The sequence below is a fragment of the Erinaceus europaeus genome, chromosome 5, assembly GCF_950295315.1.
Source record: "Erinaceus europaeus chromosome 5, mEriEur2.1, whole genome shotgun sequence".
In the NCBI taxonomy this organism is placed as follows: Eukaryota; Metazoa; Chordata; class Mammalia; order Eulipotyphla; family Erinaceidae; genus Erinaceus; species Erinaceus europaeus.
The window spans coordinates 28,036,449-28,055,259 of NC_080166.1; the positions used below are offsets into that span (position 1 = coordinate 28,036,449).

The 18,811-nt window shown below is 36.6% G+C and overlaps 1 protein-coding gene across 3 annotated transcripts in view; it reads right to left on the reverse strand.

Moving 5' to 3' along the window:
* Nucleotides 1-6,060: 6,060 nt before the first annotated feature.
* Nucleotides 6,061-18,811, reverse strand: part of CDH9 (cadherin 9) — a 204,267-nt gene continuing 191,516 nt past the window's right edge. Inside the window, exons 11-14 of one of the 3 annotated variants that reach the window (XR_009549938.1) lie at nucleotides 11,395-11,512; nucleotides 10,937-11,188; nucleotides 8,859-8,931; nucleotides 6,996-7,072 (exon numbers count right to left, since the gene is read on the reverse strand). Coding sequence is in view for 2 of the 3 variants with exons in the window: in XM_060191187.1 (XP_060047170.1) it covers nucleotides 6,585-7,072; nucleotides 10,937-11,188; nucleotides 11,395-11,512 (858 nt within the window). In the remaining variant the exon portion in view is untranslated. Of the gene's footprint in view, nucleotides 7,073-8,858; nucleotides 8,932-10,936; nucleotides 11,189-11,394; nucleotides 11,513-18,811 lie in introns of all 3 variants that reach the window. The other 2 variants (XM_060191187.1, XM_007530774.3) reach the window with 2 other exon arrangements.

Consider the following 18,811-nt stretch of genomic DNA (forward strand, 5'->3'; position numbering starts at 1 on the left):
TACTGCATGTGAACAGGATTTGAAGCAAATAGACACATGGAATGTTTTAGGGAATATGATATTTGAAAGTTACTGCCCAGGGAAGCTCAACATACCAGTGGACTTAAGCAGATGATAACATTAGTGATTACAACAATATGTATTATAATGAACGTCTCATGAAAACTATTTATTTTCTTTATTTTTAACTTTAATTTGATAGGGTAGAGGAAAATTGAGAGGGAGGGTGGATAGAGAAGGAGAAAAATATAGAGAGACTTATGCAGCCTTGCTTTACCACTTGTGAAGCTTTCCCCCCTGCCAGTAGGGACTGGGGGCTCAAACCCAGATCCTTGCACACTGTTGTATGTGCTTTACCAAGTGAGGCACTACCCAGCCCCTCAAAACTATTAATTTTAAAGAATTAGAGGGGAGTGGGAGGTGGCATACTCAATTAAGAACACATATCACCATGCTCAAGGATCTGGGTTTGAGCCCTCATTCCCCACCTGCAGGAAGGATGCTTCATAAGCAGTGAAGCATTCTGCAAGTGTCTATTTTTCTCTCTCCCTCTCTATCTCCCCTTCCCTCCCAAATTCTCTCTGTACTGTCAAATAAAATTAAAGTAGAAAGCAGAAAAAAAAATGGCCACCAGGAGCAGTAGATTCATAGTGTTAGCACAGACTCCGAGAGATAAACCTGGTGGCAATAATAATAATTATAATTAGAGAAAGAAAAATGTATGAGAAGGTAGAGATTTGACTAGATAGTTTAATATAGTCATTACTGAGAATGTTAACTAGAAATTACGGTTAACTTTGTGGATATCTGGAGAGAATGATCTTTCAGTTCCATGTGACAATACTTGACACTTTTAAGGAACAGCAAAAATCCCAGAATAGCTAAAATGAAACTCCTCATAAGAAGAGAAGAAGATTTAAAAAGATAATGGGAACCTGATCCAGTAAATCCTCTTTCTTGAAAGTTTTGTAGATTTCATTCGTAAAGCCACCTGGTCCTGAACTTTTATGGCCAGGAAGGTTCTTGATAACTATTTCAATTTCTTTCTTAAACACTTGTTCTGGTGTGATAAAACACTTAGTCTGCTGGATGGGCTACATCCTTGTCTCTCAGCACCAGGTTTAGGTTTTGTTCTTTAAGATAAAGCAGGCAAAATGTTCGGTATGGTAGGTCTTTAAAGATTTGTAGATAGTACACACAATTTTCCATCTTTTTTACTTTCCTATTTATTAACACAGCTACATTCCACTTTCTGGACAATATAAACTCTAAATTAAGCCATCAGACACCATTAAAACTTTTTCCTAGTCTACCTGTTACTAGCTCTTTCAAGATTTTCTTTTCTTTTTTTTTTTTTGAAGACACTTATTTTTTAATTGTATTTATTTATTTATTTATTCATTTATTGTGTAGAGGCATCCATAAATCAAGAGGAAGGGGGAGTTAGAGAGGGAGAGAAACAGAGAGACACCACTTGCAAAGCTTTCCTCCCTACAGGCGGAGCCCAGAGGCTTGAACCCTGGTCCTTGCACATTGTAACATGTGTGCTCAATCAGATGTGCTCTCACCTGGCCCCTAAGATTTTCTTAAATATGACTTAGAGCCTTTTCAATAAAATTAACAATGAAAGGTCAGGTGATGCCCCTAGGGGAGGATCTTCTGATGTGGGGGCAGGGGAACATGAAGCATTTCTGGAATGTTCCTGAATGCCGGTGCACGTGGTGTGTGGTCTTGGCTTGAGGTGCTGTGGTGATGACTTGCTGGTCACCAGGTGACAAGGCTAAAACAGCAATGGTGGCATTTCCTGGGTGAGCTTGCAGTAGGAACAACATGTCCCAGTGAAAGGAGATCACCTGATTAGCACAGAGACTGCTCAGCCTGGAGATATTGTCAAAGTCGATGTTGAAGGAAATGTGTCAGTTTCTTTATCTTGGCATTTGAAGGTGCAACTAAAATGAATGGACCAAATGTGCAAGATACTAAACAGACTGTAAACTTCTACAGCAAGTAGGACCATGCTACTCACTGAGAGATAGTATTTGGGGTGATGAAAGAATAAGGGTTAGTGAGAAAACCACTGAACAGACTTTAATTTGGGTCAACATTTGAGAATCTCCTGAGGCATGTGGTAAGTGGCCAAAGAAAGAAATGTCATCTCTAGATTGGCAGAAACTTGATCTACGTGAACTTTGATGAGGCTGTGGATTCCCTGACAATATTTTTAGGTTCAAACTAAATCTTCCAAAGACAAGGTATTATTAGGGTCCTATATAGCATATTAAAATTAAGTAAGTAAGTAAGTACTGGTTTCCACTCATGTTCTGGTTGATGAGAATACTCTTTATAAGATATATATATATATAGTCAGTTACATTCATGCTTACTAGAAGTTAACAATTATCAATTAAAAAGTGGCCAGGTTGTGGCTTACATGATAGAGCACATATGGAACCCTGTGAATGTCCCACCTGTAGGGAGAAAGCTTCAAGAGTAGTGAAATGGCACTGCACGTCTCTCTCTCTTTCTTTCTCTCTCTCTCTCTCTCTCTCTCTCTTTCCTTTACCCTCTGTTTGCAATATCTACAAACTGTCTCTCTAACACATTCACTGCCCCCTGCTTATTATTATTATTATTATTATTATTATTATTATTATTATTATTATTATTTGCAACTAGGGCTTCACCTCTCCATGATTTTTTAAATTTAATAAATAAATAAATAAGTTATTGGATAAAGAAAGAGGGAAATTGAGGGGGGGTGAAATGGTGAAGGAGAGAGACAGACACCTGAAGCAGTACTTCACCTCTTGTGAAGATTTGTTCCTGCAGGTAGGGCCCAGGGGCTTGAACCCAGGTTCTTGTGCACTGTAATGTGTGCATTTCATTAGGTGCACCACCACCTGGCCCCTAGGCTGATACTTTTTCTGTTAAGGAAAGACAAGGACACAGAGAGAAGGAATTAAAAAGATAGGATTGCTCTGAAGCTTCCTCTATTGTGGTGGTGGCCCAACCCAAACTTGGATTTCATGCAAGCTGGCACAGTTTTCATGCTTTAATATTTATATAGGCACAAGTAGATAAGGGTGATTACCACCCCAGCATTAATGGAGAGCCCTTGGTGCTATTCTTGATGTCCCTATGTAGTACTGGTTAGTCTACTTTTCGAAGTATGGCAAGGCAAGTATTTTGTTTCTGACCCACTCCCTAGCCCTTGTTGACCCATATTTTAAATGTAGATTTGACCATGTATTCATTCCTTGAATTGCCTAACATGAAGGGGAAAAAAAGAAATATGAAATCACTTGTTTTCTTGAAAATTATATATTGATGGAAGATGCATAATTTAATTTTTTCCTTATCTATACAAATATATTAATGCACACTTCACTTACTTTCAAAATTCCCTTTTGATCTTATAGTAAAGATTTGTTTCAAATCCTTGGTGTTCATTACCCACAAATGTATTTATAGTTCTTTTTTTAAACTTATTTATAAAAAGGAAACACTGACAAAATCATAGGATAAGAGGTGTACAACTCCACACAGGTCCCACCACCAGATCTCTGTATCCCATCCCCCTCCATGATAGCTTTCCTATTCTTTAACCTTCTGGGAGTATGGACCCAAAGTCATTGTGGGATGCAGGAAGTGGAAGGTGTGGCTTCTGTAATTGCTTCCCCACTGAACATGGGCATTGACAGATCGATCCTTACTCCCAGCCTGCCTCTCTCTTTCCCTAGTGGAGCAGGGTTCTAGGGAAGCTGAGCTCTAGGACACATTGATGGGGTTGTCTGTCCAGGGATGTCTGGTCAACATCATGCTAGCATCTGGAACCTGGTGGGTGAAAAAAGAGAGTTATAAAAAAAAGAGAGTTATATAAAGCCAAGCAAGTTCTTGACTAACCATGAACCTAAAGGCTGGAGTAGTGCAGATGAAAAGTTGGGGGAGGGGTCTCTGTTCTGTAGATAACTAGTAGGCTTATTTTAGTTCTATTCCAAAGGGGCTGTGACTATACTAGTTTTTTTTTTTTTTTCCCTGAGCCTGAAATCTGATATGCAGGTGGATCCTAGTTATTGTCTGGGGGGGGGGGGGGGGAATGTCATGGCTGGAAAAAGGAGCAGAAAGTTGGATCTGGGAAGAAAGTAGCTCCCAAATATGGGAAAGATGCGTAGATATTGTTGACTATAAACCCCATTGATTTGATCTTATCTGGGGCCCATATTCAGCTTAGGAGCCTGTGTGACCTCTGCATCCCTGTAGATCTGAACTCATATTCTGTGGTCATCAGTAGGAACATTCCAAGCTGCCCCAATTTCAGGACCCATCTTCCTCAGGTGGAACACAGAGTATGCTGTGCAGCCTCCCTTCAGAGGATGGAACATTCTCTACTATTGTTGATCTAAGTTGAGGGCAAGGTCCTATGGGGGTCCACAAAGGGGTCCGTTTTGTTGTTCCTGATATAGATAACAATGGAGAGAGGGATTTATTGAGGTCTAGGTCCATCATGTCTATTTGGGAATCTAAGGACTCCCTGAATAGGGCCCCAGCTGATGGAGTGGCCTGATAGTGACTAAAGAGTCATCATTAAAGTATGCCAGTCTCTTGCCCTTATTCAGCTTTTGCAGTCCTCGCTTTGATAATGCTAGCTTGGGAGTAAGGGAAGTGTAAATAGGAAATAGGTGAGGAGGGTATCTAAGTTTATGTAGATACTATTTCATTGTGAACTTCATACTGACTCACTGTAGACTATTGTGTACTTTTGCTTTCAGGTATATATTTTGCCTAATTTCTGGATATATGTGAACATATGCCCTATCTCATGGGACCTGGTCTATATCTAGGTTTTGAGACTTTGTTGTGAAGTGAACCACCTGGAATGGAAATAGAGAATCCTATGAAAGGAAAGGTCTCACCCGAGTAATGAGGCTGGAGGGTTGGCATTCCATGCCTGAAGTCTCTGGACACAGTCTGAAGTGAAGTATACCAAGGTGGTACTCATTGCATTGATTAGATGCAACAGATGCAATATCATTATTGATCAACAGATGCCATATCATTTGGTATGAATTGAGACAATCATGCAGGAAAGTGAGCCCCATTCTAGAGGTTTCAAATTTCATTGATGGGTGGCATCAGTGATTCGAGAAACTGTTTGCAATATGCAAGTGATTAATACAGAAAAATCACAATTTCTTTTTTTTCTGTTTTGGAAGCTTATTAATCATAGATTTAATTTTTATTAGTGATTTAAATTGATTTACAAAGTTATGAGACAACAGGGGTATAATTCCACACCATTCCCACCGCCAGAGTTCTGTGATCCCTTTCCCTCCATTGAAAACAGTAGGAGTTTATCAGGATGTCACAGATATGGGTTGACTATTATTTCTATAATTATCTATCTATATTTTATATATTTGCCTATTTTTCTTTTCTTATTTATATTTATTTATTTTAATTTTTATATTACAGAGTTACATGTTGATAGGGGTTTGAATCCACACCATTCCCACCACCAGAGTTCTGAACCTTCACTCTCCCCACTGTAATCCACTACAGTTCCCCTAAGGTTGTAGACATGGGCCAACTGTAGACATGGGCCAACCATCTTCTCTATAACTGTCAGTCCACGTTTACACATAGTTGCCCCTTCTTTTTCTGATTCAATCCTCTCTTCCCCTCTAAGCCACTCATAAGATAGCAGCTACCTCCATATGTCCCTCTCCTTTTCCTTCTCTCTGGTTGCTGATGGAGCTGGAGTGCAGAGTCCTCTTATCTTCATCCTATCACTTCTCCCCCGCTGGGGGTATGGATCAAAGTCGTTTATGGGGAGCAGAAGGCAGGAGTTCTGGCTTCTGTAGATCCATACCCCTAGCCTGGAAAAAAATCACAATTTCTACTAACACCTTTTTAGTCCAGCTACACTCCAGTTTCAGAGTGCATGCAGTAAGTTAGCTGCTTTGTTTCCTGAGTCATAATATTTTACCTTTAAAAATGTAACAGATACTTTGTTTCATGGAGATCAGAACTGCCTTTAGGAATTAAATAAAATGAAATTTATTTTATAAATACTAGTTTATTTCATAAAAATACAAAAATATAAATATACATTTATAAAAATATGAATAAATTAATTAACACAAATACATTTTTCAACTAAATAAATATGGCAGTAATAGACATTCCTTTTTCCTTAGGGGTATAGTTCTTAAATATCAATTTACAAAGCAATTGCACAATGCTTTTATATTAAAGGTAACTGTTAAGAAAACATTTATAAAGTTGTTATAGCTAAGAAAAGGCACAAAAAGCCTTTTATGTATATTCTTATTGATTATTGATGTCATATACTTTCCTTCCTTGTTAGATAAAGAGCTTGAACTGGTTATTATTATTATTTTTTTAAATCTATGTCATTCATGTTCATTCACAGAAACTTACTGATTATGCAAATCCTAAGACAACACCTACGTATTGTTTATAATTTCAATTAAACAAAATCATCCAAGGAAGAGAATGCAGGCCACTCAATCTGGCAAGAAAGACAGTAATTCCACTAACATGGGTCAAGTCATAGGACTCCCTTAATCTCTGTCACTGTCATCACCTCCATACATATCTGCGAGCTTTTTAAAACGAGGGCCCCAGTCACTGAGGTAATCATAATCTTGGTTACAGTCTGGGGCAAGAGACTCTAAAGAACTAAGGGAATCTGCTACGGAATCATTCCCTTCATAAGCGTAGGTTGCCAGGGAATCATAAGGTGGTGCGCTGGGATCAGAGTCATTTTCTTTCAACCGTCGATGAATAAAATCTTGCACGTCAATGTTTTCCCACAGGGGCACAGTCCTCCTGATTTGAAAGATAGTTTCAGGCATGACATCTCTCCTCAGTTTACTATCTTCACGTGCTTCTGGGTTCCTTAATGTACCTATGTCAAAAGCTTGGGTGTCTTCTTCCCCACCACCTTCGTCATTGTAGGTTACAATGTTGTCCCGGACGTCATCTTTTGAAATGATCAGAGGTTCCTTTTTCCTTTGTCTCTTCAATGCAGCAAACAACACGACTAAAACTATTAGACATATGGGGAGAAAAGTCAGAATTTTGGGGTCATGTTTACATTATAGCAAACATTTGAGTGAAGTGTGTAAAAATACTGACAATTAATTGGATATAAAAAGTAGCTATTCTATATAATTGCAAGGTAGTTTGGATTAATAACTCGACACATCAAGTACTGCAATGCCATTTGCTACTTTATTTAAAATTTTTAATTAATTAATTAATAGGATAGAAAGATGTGGGGGAAGGGGAGACAAAGAGTTAGAGAGAAAGAGAGATACCTGCAGCACTGCTTCACCTTAGTGAAAATTCCTGCCTAAAGGTCAGAGATTGTTTGTTACTTTAAAGACTCACTACTCTTTAGGACTTTGAAACTGAAAAAAAAAAAACTACTCAATTATGACTATTTTCCTTAGTCAACTGTAATTCAGTACTACTTCATTCCTCCCCAATACATGTGGGTTTCCAAATATTAAAATATTAAAGTTTTTATTATTATTATTACTCCAAGGGAAATGAAACATTCAATGTATTTAATGAATCACTGGACTCTATTTGAAGCACATATGCTTTGTGTATATGTGTATAATATACAGTATATGTATATATGTCAACACATGTATACATACAAATGCTGTATAAATACATATACAAGCACGCACATAGCTCTGCATTTACCATTGGTGTCATTTCCCCACGGCTCATATCTTTTTACTTAAATTATTGTATTGACTTAGTTTTGAAAGCTTTCTTAAAATATAAATTGTGACTCTATCTGTGAAAAAATTAAACCTCTAGCTCACACTCAACTTGTCAATATATTAGATAGCTTACTTACTTTTTTACTGAGAGCACTCTGGACTTTTACAGAAAGTTTTTGCATTGGAAAACTAATGACACTCCACACACTTGCTGTTATTATTTACACATCTCTGCTATCATATTGACTGTGGACTTCTCTATATAGGAAATATTTTCTTGTTTCTGTTATATTATTGAAATTTAAATTGCTATAATAATGAACATTGTAATATAGATATATTTTGAAACTCACAAACATTTAGACAGTAGGAACAATCACACAGTTTTATAAATATAAATTTCCCACTGAAAAGGGGTTAAGTTAGTAATTCAATGCATAAGAATATTTAAAATTATATGTATAAAAAAATCCCAAAATATGTGCATGACTGGGAGCAACAAAAATCTGGTTTTCTTCACTTTAGACTGCTAAATGTTAAATGTTTGGGTTTTTTGTCTGTTTTTCTTAATATTGTCAATGTTTTATGGAAATGTGAAAAACGTTGGCTCAGATATCTGTCATTCATTTCTCAATATTTGCTTCAAAGTTATAGAAAAATTTATGTTGAGGTTTCAGTTCACCATGATCTTGACACTCCTATAGTCACTTTAAAGGTCTTTTCAATGTTACTCAGCACTCTCTCCAGTTATTCAATTGTTAGAAATAATTCTGAAAATTTCCTATCGTACACAGGAAAGTGTTTTATCTGCTGAGCTTAGAAACATTAAAAAAAAACCCTATTCAGTGAACATTATACATATTTGTACTCATTCAGATTAAAGACTGAACATAAGTTAATTAAGCCCAACATAGATCTGAAAGCCACTAACCTAGTGAGCCATGCAGTAGAGAAAAATAGTGTTCTTTCTAAATTTGTTATTGAAGGAAGTACTTTGCAGATTATGTATGTTCCATAATTTAAAATAGTTTAATTATTTTATGTGTTTGTTAATTCACGTAATGATTACAAATTTACACAAATGGACTGTAGAACCTTTTACGAGATTTTTGTTTGTTTGTTTTGTTTTGTTTTCCACTGTCAGATCAAAACTGTCTGCTCCTCTTCCCTAAAAAAAAAACAAGTCATTATCTGTATCATACCAACAAATTAAAAAGCTAGGATAAAAAATAAGGTTCAAATGTACCTTTTATTTTCACTAATCTGCGTAGTAAATCTAAGCCTTTTTTTTTTTTTTTTTTTTTACTATTTGGAACATCAACAAAAAATATGATAATCATACCAGTATAAATAGCTATCAAGTATTAGACAGCATAAGCATGCTATGTTTTGTTGTACTTAAATGATATGTAAAGTAATGATTAGGTTTTTACTAAACCAAGCCAACAAGTCAGTCACTTTGTAAAAATTAATTCAGGCAAGTACTTTGACTTATATATCTTATTATAGAAATTTAAATTGCTATATTTTATATTTTTGATAGTTTACCTCACTGCAAAGTGTCCAGAAAAACCTGAAAAGTTTAAAATAAAAAGACTACCAAACTTTAATTCCCAACTATGTTTTATAAACTGGATATAAACAAAGACTGCTATTTACTCAAATTAAAAAAAATCTATGACTAAAGTATTATTGTCCATTGTTTTGCAAAGAGCAGATTCCCTTGACTATATAAATGAGTCCTGCTATAAATTCAAAAATTTAAAATAATAGTAGGAATGCTTTAAGGACTTTGATCATGTGAACTTATTAGACTTAATTTCAACTGAAATAACAGAAAACTTATTCTACATTTAGACAAAGACTTAAGGGTTGAAAAATAAGAAATTTGTGCAAATTCTATTGCTCAGGTCAGAAAGGTGGCAAAACTCATAATAAAATAAGGGGCTTTCTATGAGGTCTGCACTGAGAACATGTTTCATAATTTAGCTTGATAATAATTTGCAGAGTTTTGTTCTATGTGTGCATGAACATTTTTGTATAAGCCTGCGTTTCATTGATATAAATTATATATATATTTGCACATGTTTAAGTGTTAGGAAAATAGACCTAGATGAACAAATTAAAAAATGTTTTATCAATACTGTTTGAGTAAAAAGTAAGCCAGAATTCAATATACATGTTAATGCAAAAGTATTTCACAGAGGAGTAGAACTTTCTATAACTGCTGGAGAAGAGAATTGCTCATGGTAATGTTGTGTATGTTCTTAGCCATTCCAAGAAAATGTTTTTGTAAATAGCTGGATGATCTTAACTGAGACAAATGTTTTTCCCTCACTTTCATCAATTCCCTGTTGAAGTCCTGCAAGGATATCTGGCCAAAGGGATTTCATCCAGCTAGCCTGAACAGATTTCCAATGAAAACGAGCCAGCGCATATGAACAATGGAACATAAATTTGGCTCTCTTTCCCACTCTAAGTATAAACATTTTGGATGAAAAGTTGATGGAGACCATTTGAGGAAGGGTGTTTTGCAGTGAAACAACTGCTTAATTGAATTAAATTGTTGTCCTGTTAGGGCATACTTAAATAAAATATTTACTGATGGAAATGTGATTTTTAAAAAATGTATTCCCTTTTGTTGCCCTTGTTGTTTTATTGTTGTAGTTAGTAATGTTGGATAGGACAGAGAGAAATCGAGAGAGGAGAGAGAGAAAGATAGACACTTGCAGACCTGCTTCACCCCCTGCAGGTGGGGAGCCAGGGGCTCGAACTGGGATCCTTATGCCAGTCCTGTGCTTTGCGCCATGTGCGCTTAACCCAGTGCGCTTAACCCGCTGCACTGCCGCCACACTCCCAAGCAATTTTTTCTTCAAAAGAGTCCCTAGCCTTCAGACTGCGAGCAGCATTTATTGTTTAAACAAAAATCGGTAAATAACAATGAATCTTCAGCTACAGAGACTAGTGCTTTGCAGTGTATGGCCAGCCCTTGATGAGAGAGAGAATTCTGTAAGTTCAAAGAACCTGGGAAGGTTGTAATCACTGAGTAAAACATAGAGTCTGTGTATGAGATCCTAGGTTAATTGCCTGGCACCACATAAACTGTGCTCTGATCTTTCTACCTCATAAAACATGTATCAAACAAACGAACAAATTTTGGAGACATGGCTTACCAAGAAGTATGAGGACACAGAGAAGGATAGCCACGAGAGCCCCAGTGCTCAGGCCAGCTGACAGGACCAGGGCTTCTGCGTTGCAGGACTGCATGTTTCCTTGGCTGTCACAGGCACATACACGAATCGTGAGCGTGCCAGTGCTGCTTTGAATCGGATAATCATTGTCAAAGATTAAAATGGGAAGTAAATAGGTGCTCATTTTGTTGCGACTATACCCATCTTTTCGAGTCATGATTCCTGCCGTATTATCTGGCGGGGGGTGGGGATGGGGTGGGCGAGTGGGGGAGGTTGTGGAACAACAACAAGAAATAAAATTTAGGTCCTTTTTAATAGAAGCATGTTCTTTAAAGAGGTATGACATTGTACAGTCTTGCAAAATAATGTTACCATGCTTAAAAGTAATAGATTAACAAATAATAAATGGAGATTGCTGTCCTCAAAATAAAAAATTATACCTTTATTGTCTACAATGGTGAAGTTGGGATTAAGAGGAAATTCTGGCACTGGCTCAAAGAAGAATTTGTGTCCTCGGGGAGGGTCATCTTTATCCATGACAGAGACAGTCTGAATCAGCTGGAACCAAATAAACAGATTTGTGAAACACAGCAATCAAAGCAGCTCTTGTTGTTACAAGATATTGTGAATCAGCATCTGTGCTTCAAATGTCATGGAAATTAAAGAAACAAAAATATGCCATTTTTTTAGAAATCACACCAAAGTATTTTTGTAATGGTTCTGTGCAAAGTAACTTGTTAATTTAAGAACTGAAAAGTAGTCACTAGGTATTAGTTTGCAGGGTAGCATTACAAACCATTATCCAATTCCTGATCATTTCGGGGTCCAACCTCAAAGAAAATAGAATTACTTCAACAGCTGTCCTCTCTTACCATTCTTAAAAAAAAAAAAAAAGGACCAGTCTGTTTTGTTATTAGCAGAATACCAATCTGTTGGATCTGTTAGGTAACAATTGTTTTAAATATAAAGAACATAAGATCTATGTGTAAAACAAAAAAACAATAAAAGTACTTAGCAAGCTGGTTCTATTAAGAATACTGTAAGTACAATTCTGGAAAAAAAATAGAAAAGAAGAGGGATGAAAAGAAAAAGATAGGAGACACCACAATTACAACCATGTTGAATACTCTACTGAACTGAATGGCTTATCCTTTAATGGCACTTGCAATGTCTTCAAATATTTACAGGGGAGATCCATTAAAGTTTTATGCAATTAGCATCCAGGTTCAAAAGTTCTATATGTATAAACTAAATAAAAGTTATATATATATAATAATTTCACTCATTTAATTTGACCAGGAGGCTTGTAACATGACATTACACGACTGAGACATGACATAGAAACATATATGTATCTTTGCTTAAACTTCTATTCAATAATAACTATTGTTATTATAATTATTATATTTTGCACATTTAAATCATAAATTGCATGTATTGACCCACTATATTGATAACCGTGGAGGCAAAAAAAAAAAGACTGAGATATAAAGAGAGAGAGGGAAAGACAGCACAGCACCAAAGTTCCCTCCATTATGGAAGAGATTGTGCTCAAACCTTCACCATGTGCATGGCAAAGCAAGTATGCTCCCCACAGAAGCTATTTTGCCAATCTGGCCTGTGAGCAGACTTGTACACCTACTTCATAGAAAATTAGAATCAACATAAATCTAAAAATAATTGCAAATGTGCTTGTTACTAAGAAAAATTATTATACTTTTTAATAATTAGATATTAGGTACTGAGCTACTAAACACCTTTTGATGAATAAAGTTAAAAGGTAATCTGCATCCATTTCTGAAAGCATTGCATTGTTTTAATTTTGTATGAAGGTAATTTGGAGTATTTAATCCAATGCTCCCCCTATCTCTTATCACTTGATGTTATGCCATCACTCTCTTGGATATATATTTCTCCTTAGCTACATGAAAACTATATATATAGTCAGTTTATCCTCTTCTACACTTCTCTGTGATAGGCATATCTAAATAAGACAGATACTTTTTTATTTTTTATTATTTTTAAATATTTATTTATTCCCCTTTGTTGCTCTTGTTTTATAGTTGTAGTTACTGATGTCATTGTTGTTGGATAGGACAGAGAGAAATCGAGAGAGGAGAGGAAGACAGAGAGGGGGAGAGAAAGACATCTGCTGACCTGCTTTACTACTTGTGAAGCGACTTCCCTGCAGGCAGGGACAAGGGCTCAAACCAGGATCCTTACGCTGGTCCTTGAGCTTTGCACCACCTGCACTTAACCCGCTGCACTACCGCCCGACTCCCCAGATACTTTTTGATTTTACTGTACATTTGGTCTAACTTTACTTGTACTGAAATAATTTTCCTTATTCGTCTACTTTACTTTTTTTTTTAAATAAAGAATAGATCTCTCAGTTTTAAAACTTATCTTTATTTGTTGGATAGAAACAGCCAGAAATCAAAAGAGTGATAGAGAGAAAAAAAGACTCCTGTAGCACTTCTTCACCACTCTCAAAGCTTTCCCCCTGCAGGTAGGGACCAGGGGTCTAGAACCCAGGTCTTTGCGCATTCTAATACGTGTGCTCGACCAGGTGTGCCACCACCTGGCTCCTCTACTTAACTCTTTAATTCAAATAGTTATCCTAATAGCATCTTATTAAGGACACCAGCATAGAGCTTCACTGTCGTTTTGTATACTCAGTTTCTCTACTCAGTTCCAACTTTATTGCTCTATTTTCTCCAGTGATACTGAAATACATGAACATAATGGACTTTGCATGTTTTCTTTGTATCTCGACCATCTGAAGTCTACTTTGTGCCTGTCAGCACGTATTTGAAAAATCATCAGAACAATTGGATGGCTCACTTCCAACACAGTGTGTGTTCATCCCTTGAATGAAGTATATATAATCTTAGATGACATTCTGAAATTTGTCTGATATATAGATTTTGGTGCAGGTGATTGATGGAAAACATATTTCTTTGGGGAAAACTATAAAGAAGGGAATGACATAGGATAAAGTTGGAAGAACAACACAGCGATATGGCCTCAGGTTGCTGTCACTCTTGGCTTGGTAGAGAAGACTCTGAAAATATATCGGAACAAAGTGTTGCCCCACCTTGAGGCAAGAGAGTTGCTAATTTCATCCTCGTTATTGTTGACCAGGGTGGTAAGTTTCCTATCACCCAGAAAATGAGTCAGAAAGGAAAAGGAATAGCTGTAATCTGTTATCTTCAAAACGTCACAACAGTTGATTCAATAGTAGACTGACTCAGTAAATGTGAACTTTATAGGACATCAATGGTATCTAATACAGAATGCAGATTAATATCATAATAAACTATGAGGGTACTGATAACATTGAAATGGACAATGTAATGGTTTTCAATGACCCTATAAAATCTCATTTAGAGGTTCCCGGAAGATGGCGGACTGAAAGGTGCTAGTGGCTGAGCTCTGACCACATCTCCTGGAAACGGTAGGATTTTCTACCTTTAGTAGGCCAGCCAATAAGGGGTCCTAGCGGTAACACCAAGGAGGTGACTATAACTTAATTTGGGTTAAGAATTAGAGTAGGAAAAAAGGGGAAAATATTTTTTTTTCTTCCTTTTAATTTCTAAGCATGCCTCCTTCCCAACCCCACCCCATAACCAGTCCCTGGGGACCAGATCCTAGCAGGATCCCCTGCTAGGGGCTCCTTCTCTTTACCAAATTCCTGTCCCACCAGGGAGTATCATTAATTCTAAATCTATACCCTTCTAAAACCTCTGGAATTTTTTCTTTCTAAGTAGCCAACCCCCCCACCTCACCCCGCATAGCTAATTAAATAATTAAAAATAAATATATAAAATACCTTTCCTTTCACTGCCCTTTTTATGACTGCTTTTTTCTTATCTTTTTTTTCTCTCTCTTTCTTTTTTTTTATTTTTCTCATTCCTGTCATCCTTTCTTCCTTAATCCTACAGCTTCCAAAGTAACAGACCCCAGCCCCCAAAACCACTAAACAGTGTGCTGTTTTGAATTCACGGATACACATTTGGGAATTTCCTTTCATTGCTCTTTAATTACAGCTCTTTTTCTTATCTTTTCCCTTTTCTCTCTCTTGCCTATGTTTTTTTTTTTTTATCTTGTCATACACTTCTTCCTTCTTCTTTGCCTTTCTGAATTATTTTGGGGAAGAAATCTGACTCAGAGTGGACTCTCTATGTGTGTATCTCTGCTCTACTTCCCTTTCCCCTCTTGTTACCCCTAGAATATACAGTGGATAGTAGATTTGCATAGCTGTCTATTCTTGCTATCCTGTCTTTCTTTTCTCTTTCTTCTTCACTGGGATTTGGTTACTACTTATTCACGGACTGGAGAAATTGTTTGGCTAAATAGTAACGATTAAACTACTTCAATACTTGCTTCAGTTGCTACTGTAATTCCTGAGGTTGGTGAGTGCAATTGTCATAAAGGTATTTAGTACAGTGTTACTTGTAATCAAGACACAACAACTGAGGAACAACAGAGCATAAAAAAAAAGAAACACAAATCAAAAAAATGGGTAGATAAAAACAAATAAAAATGCTACTCCAATGAATGAAGACAAGAGCCCAGAAGAAACTACAAATCAGCCAGAAGTAACCATAGATAAGAAAAGTATGCAAGCAATAATAAACTTATTAATCACAGAAATGAAAACAACATTGGAGGAAAGGAATGGCAGTATTAGGGAAACAACAGTTGAGACCCCCAAGGAAAATACTGATTATCTTGAGGCAATTAGAGAACTGAAAGCTAAAATAGTTGTAATGAAGAAAGAAGCTGAGGCAAGGGAAAGCAGACTAACAGAAGCAGAAAACAGAATTAGTCAGACAGAGGATGAGTTAGAGAAAATGAAGAGGTGAAAGAGCTTAAAAAGAGATTGAGAGACACTGAAAATAACAAAAGAGACATATGGGATGATCGCAAAAGAAGTAACATTCGTATAATTGGCCTGCCAGAGGAAGAAAGAGAGGAAGGGAAAGCAAACATTCTAGAGGAAATAATAGAAGAAAACTTCCCAGACCTGAATAACAGAAGGACATCAAGATTCAAGAGGCCCAGAGAGTACCAAACAGAATCAACCCAGACCTGAAGACACCAAGACACATCATATTCACAATGAGAAGAAGTAAGGATAAAGAAAGGATCCTAAAGGCTGCAAGAGAGAAACAAAAAGTCACATACAAGGGAAAATCCATAAGATTATCTGCAGACTTCTCCACTCAAACTCTAAAAGCCAGAAAGGAATGGCAATATATCTATGGAGCCCAGAATGAAAAAGGGTTTCAACCAAGGATAATATATCCTGTAGACTTTCATTCAAACTAGATGGAGGGATCAAAACCTTCTTAGACAAACAACAGTTAAAGGAAGCAACCATCACCAAGCCGGTCCTGAAAGAGGTTCTAAAAGACCTCTTATAAACAAGAACATCACTATAATACTTGTAATATATCAGAACAAACAAAAAAAATTTTTTTGAACAATGGCACTACAATACATTAAATCCATAATATCAATAAACGTCAATGGCTAAACTCACCCATCAAAAGGCACAGGGTGGGGGGATGGATCAGAAAACATAACCCAACCATATGCTGCTTGCAAGAATCCCATCTGTCACAACAAGATAAACACAGACTTAAAGTGAAAGGATGGAACACTATCATACAGGCTAACGAACCACAAAAAGGGCAGGAACAGCCATTCTCATCTCAGACACGATAGGGTTTAAATTAAATGAAGTAATAAAAGATAGGCAAGGACATTACATAATGATTAGAGCCAAGAAGACTCAACCAATTATTAACATCTATGCACCCAATGAGGGACCATCTAAATACATCAAGCACCTACTGAAAAAATTTCAAAAATACATCAATAGTAATACAATCTTCTTCTTCTAGTGTTTGACAATAGTGGGGGACTTCAATACCCATTCTCACACTTAGACAGATCAACAAAGCAGAGTGCCAATAAAGATACAAGAGAATTGAATGAAGAGATTGACAAACTAGACCTATTGGACATTTTCAGAGTCCTTCACCCCCAAAAACTGGAATACACCTTCTTTTCAAATCCACATAACACATACTCAAGGATAGACCACATGTTAGGCCACAAAGACAGCATCAATAAATTCAAGAGCATTGAAATCATCCCAAGTATCCTCTCAGATCATAGTGGAGTAAAACTAACATTTAACAACAAACAAAAAATTATTAAAAGTCAAAGAATTTGGAAACTAAACAACATACTCCTTAATAACCACTGAGTCAGAGACTCACTCAAGCAGGAAATTCAAATGTTCCTGGAAACTAATAAAAATGAAGACACAACCTATCAAAATATTTGGGACACTGCTAAAGCAGTACTGAGAGGGAAACTTATAGCCATACAATCACATATTAAACACCAAGAAGAAGTTCAAATGAACGACCTTACTGCACACCTCAAGGACTTAGAGGAAGAGGAACAAAGGAACCCTAAAGCAACCAGAAGGACAGAAATCACTAAAATCAGAGCAGAAATAAACAACATCGAGAATAAAAGAACCATACAAAAGATCAATGAAGCCAAATGTTGGTTCATTGAAAGATTAAACAAAATTGACAAACCCTTAGCCAGACTCACCAAACAAAAAAGAGAGAAGACTCAAATTAATAGAATTGTAAACGATGCAGGAGATATCACAACTGACACCACAGAAATCCAGAGAATCATGCGAAACTTCTATGAAGAACTATATGCCACCAACCTAGAGAATCTGGAAGAAATGGAACAATTCCTAGAAGCATATGCCCTTCCAAAACTGAACCAAGAAGAACTACAAAATCTAAATACACCAATCACAGACAAAGAAATTGAAACTATAATTAAGAATCTCCCCAACAACAAAAGTCCTGGACCAGATGGCTTCACAAACAAATTCTACAAAACTTTCAGGAAACAGTTAGAACCCATACTTCTTAAGCTTTTCCATAAGATTGAAGAAACAGGAATACTCCCTTCCACCTTATGAAGCCAACATCATCCTGATACCAAAAGCTGATAGGGACAGAACAAAAAAGGAAAACTACAGACCAATATCTCTGATGAACATAGATGCCAAAATATTAAACAAGATCTTGGCCAACCGGATACAGCAACATACCAAAAAGATTGTTCATCATGACCAAGTGGGATTCATCCCAGGAATGCAAGGTTGGTTCAATATCCCTAAGTTAATCAGTGTCATTCACCACATCAATAAAAGCAAAGCCAAAAACCACATGATTATCTCAATAGATGCAGAGAAAGACTTTGACAAAATCCTGCACCCATTCATGCTCAAAACTCTACAAAAAATGGGAATAGATGGGAAATTCCTCAAGATAGTGGAGTCTATATATAGAAAACATACAGCCAACATCATACTCAATGGACAGAAGCTGAAAGCATTCCCCCTCAGATCGGGGACTAGACAGGGCTGTCCACTGTCACCGTTACTCTTCAACATAGTATTGGAAGTTCGTGCCATAGCTATCAGGCAAGAGAATGAAATCAAAGGAATACAGATTGGAAGGGAAGAAGTCAAGCTCTCACTTTTTGCAGATGATATGATAGTATACATAGAAAGACCTAAAGAATCCAGCAGAAAATTTCTGGAAGTTATTAGGCAATATAGCAAGGTATCAGGCTACAAAATCAATGTACAAAAATCAGTGGCATTTCTTTATGTAAACACTAAATATGAAGAAGAAGAAGACATCCAGAAATCACTCCCATTTACTGTTTCAGCAAAATCAATCAAATACCTAGGAATAAAGTTGACCAAAGAAGTGAAATACATGTATGCTGAAAACTATGAGT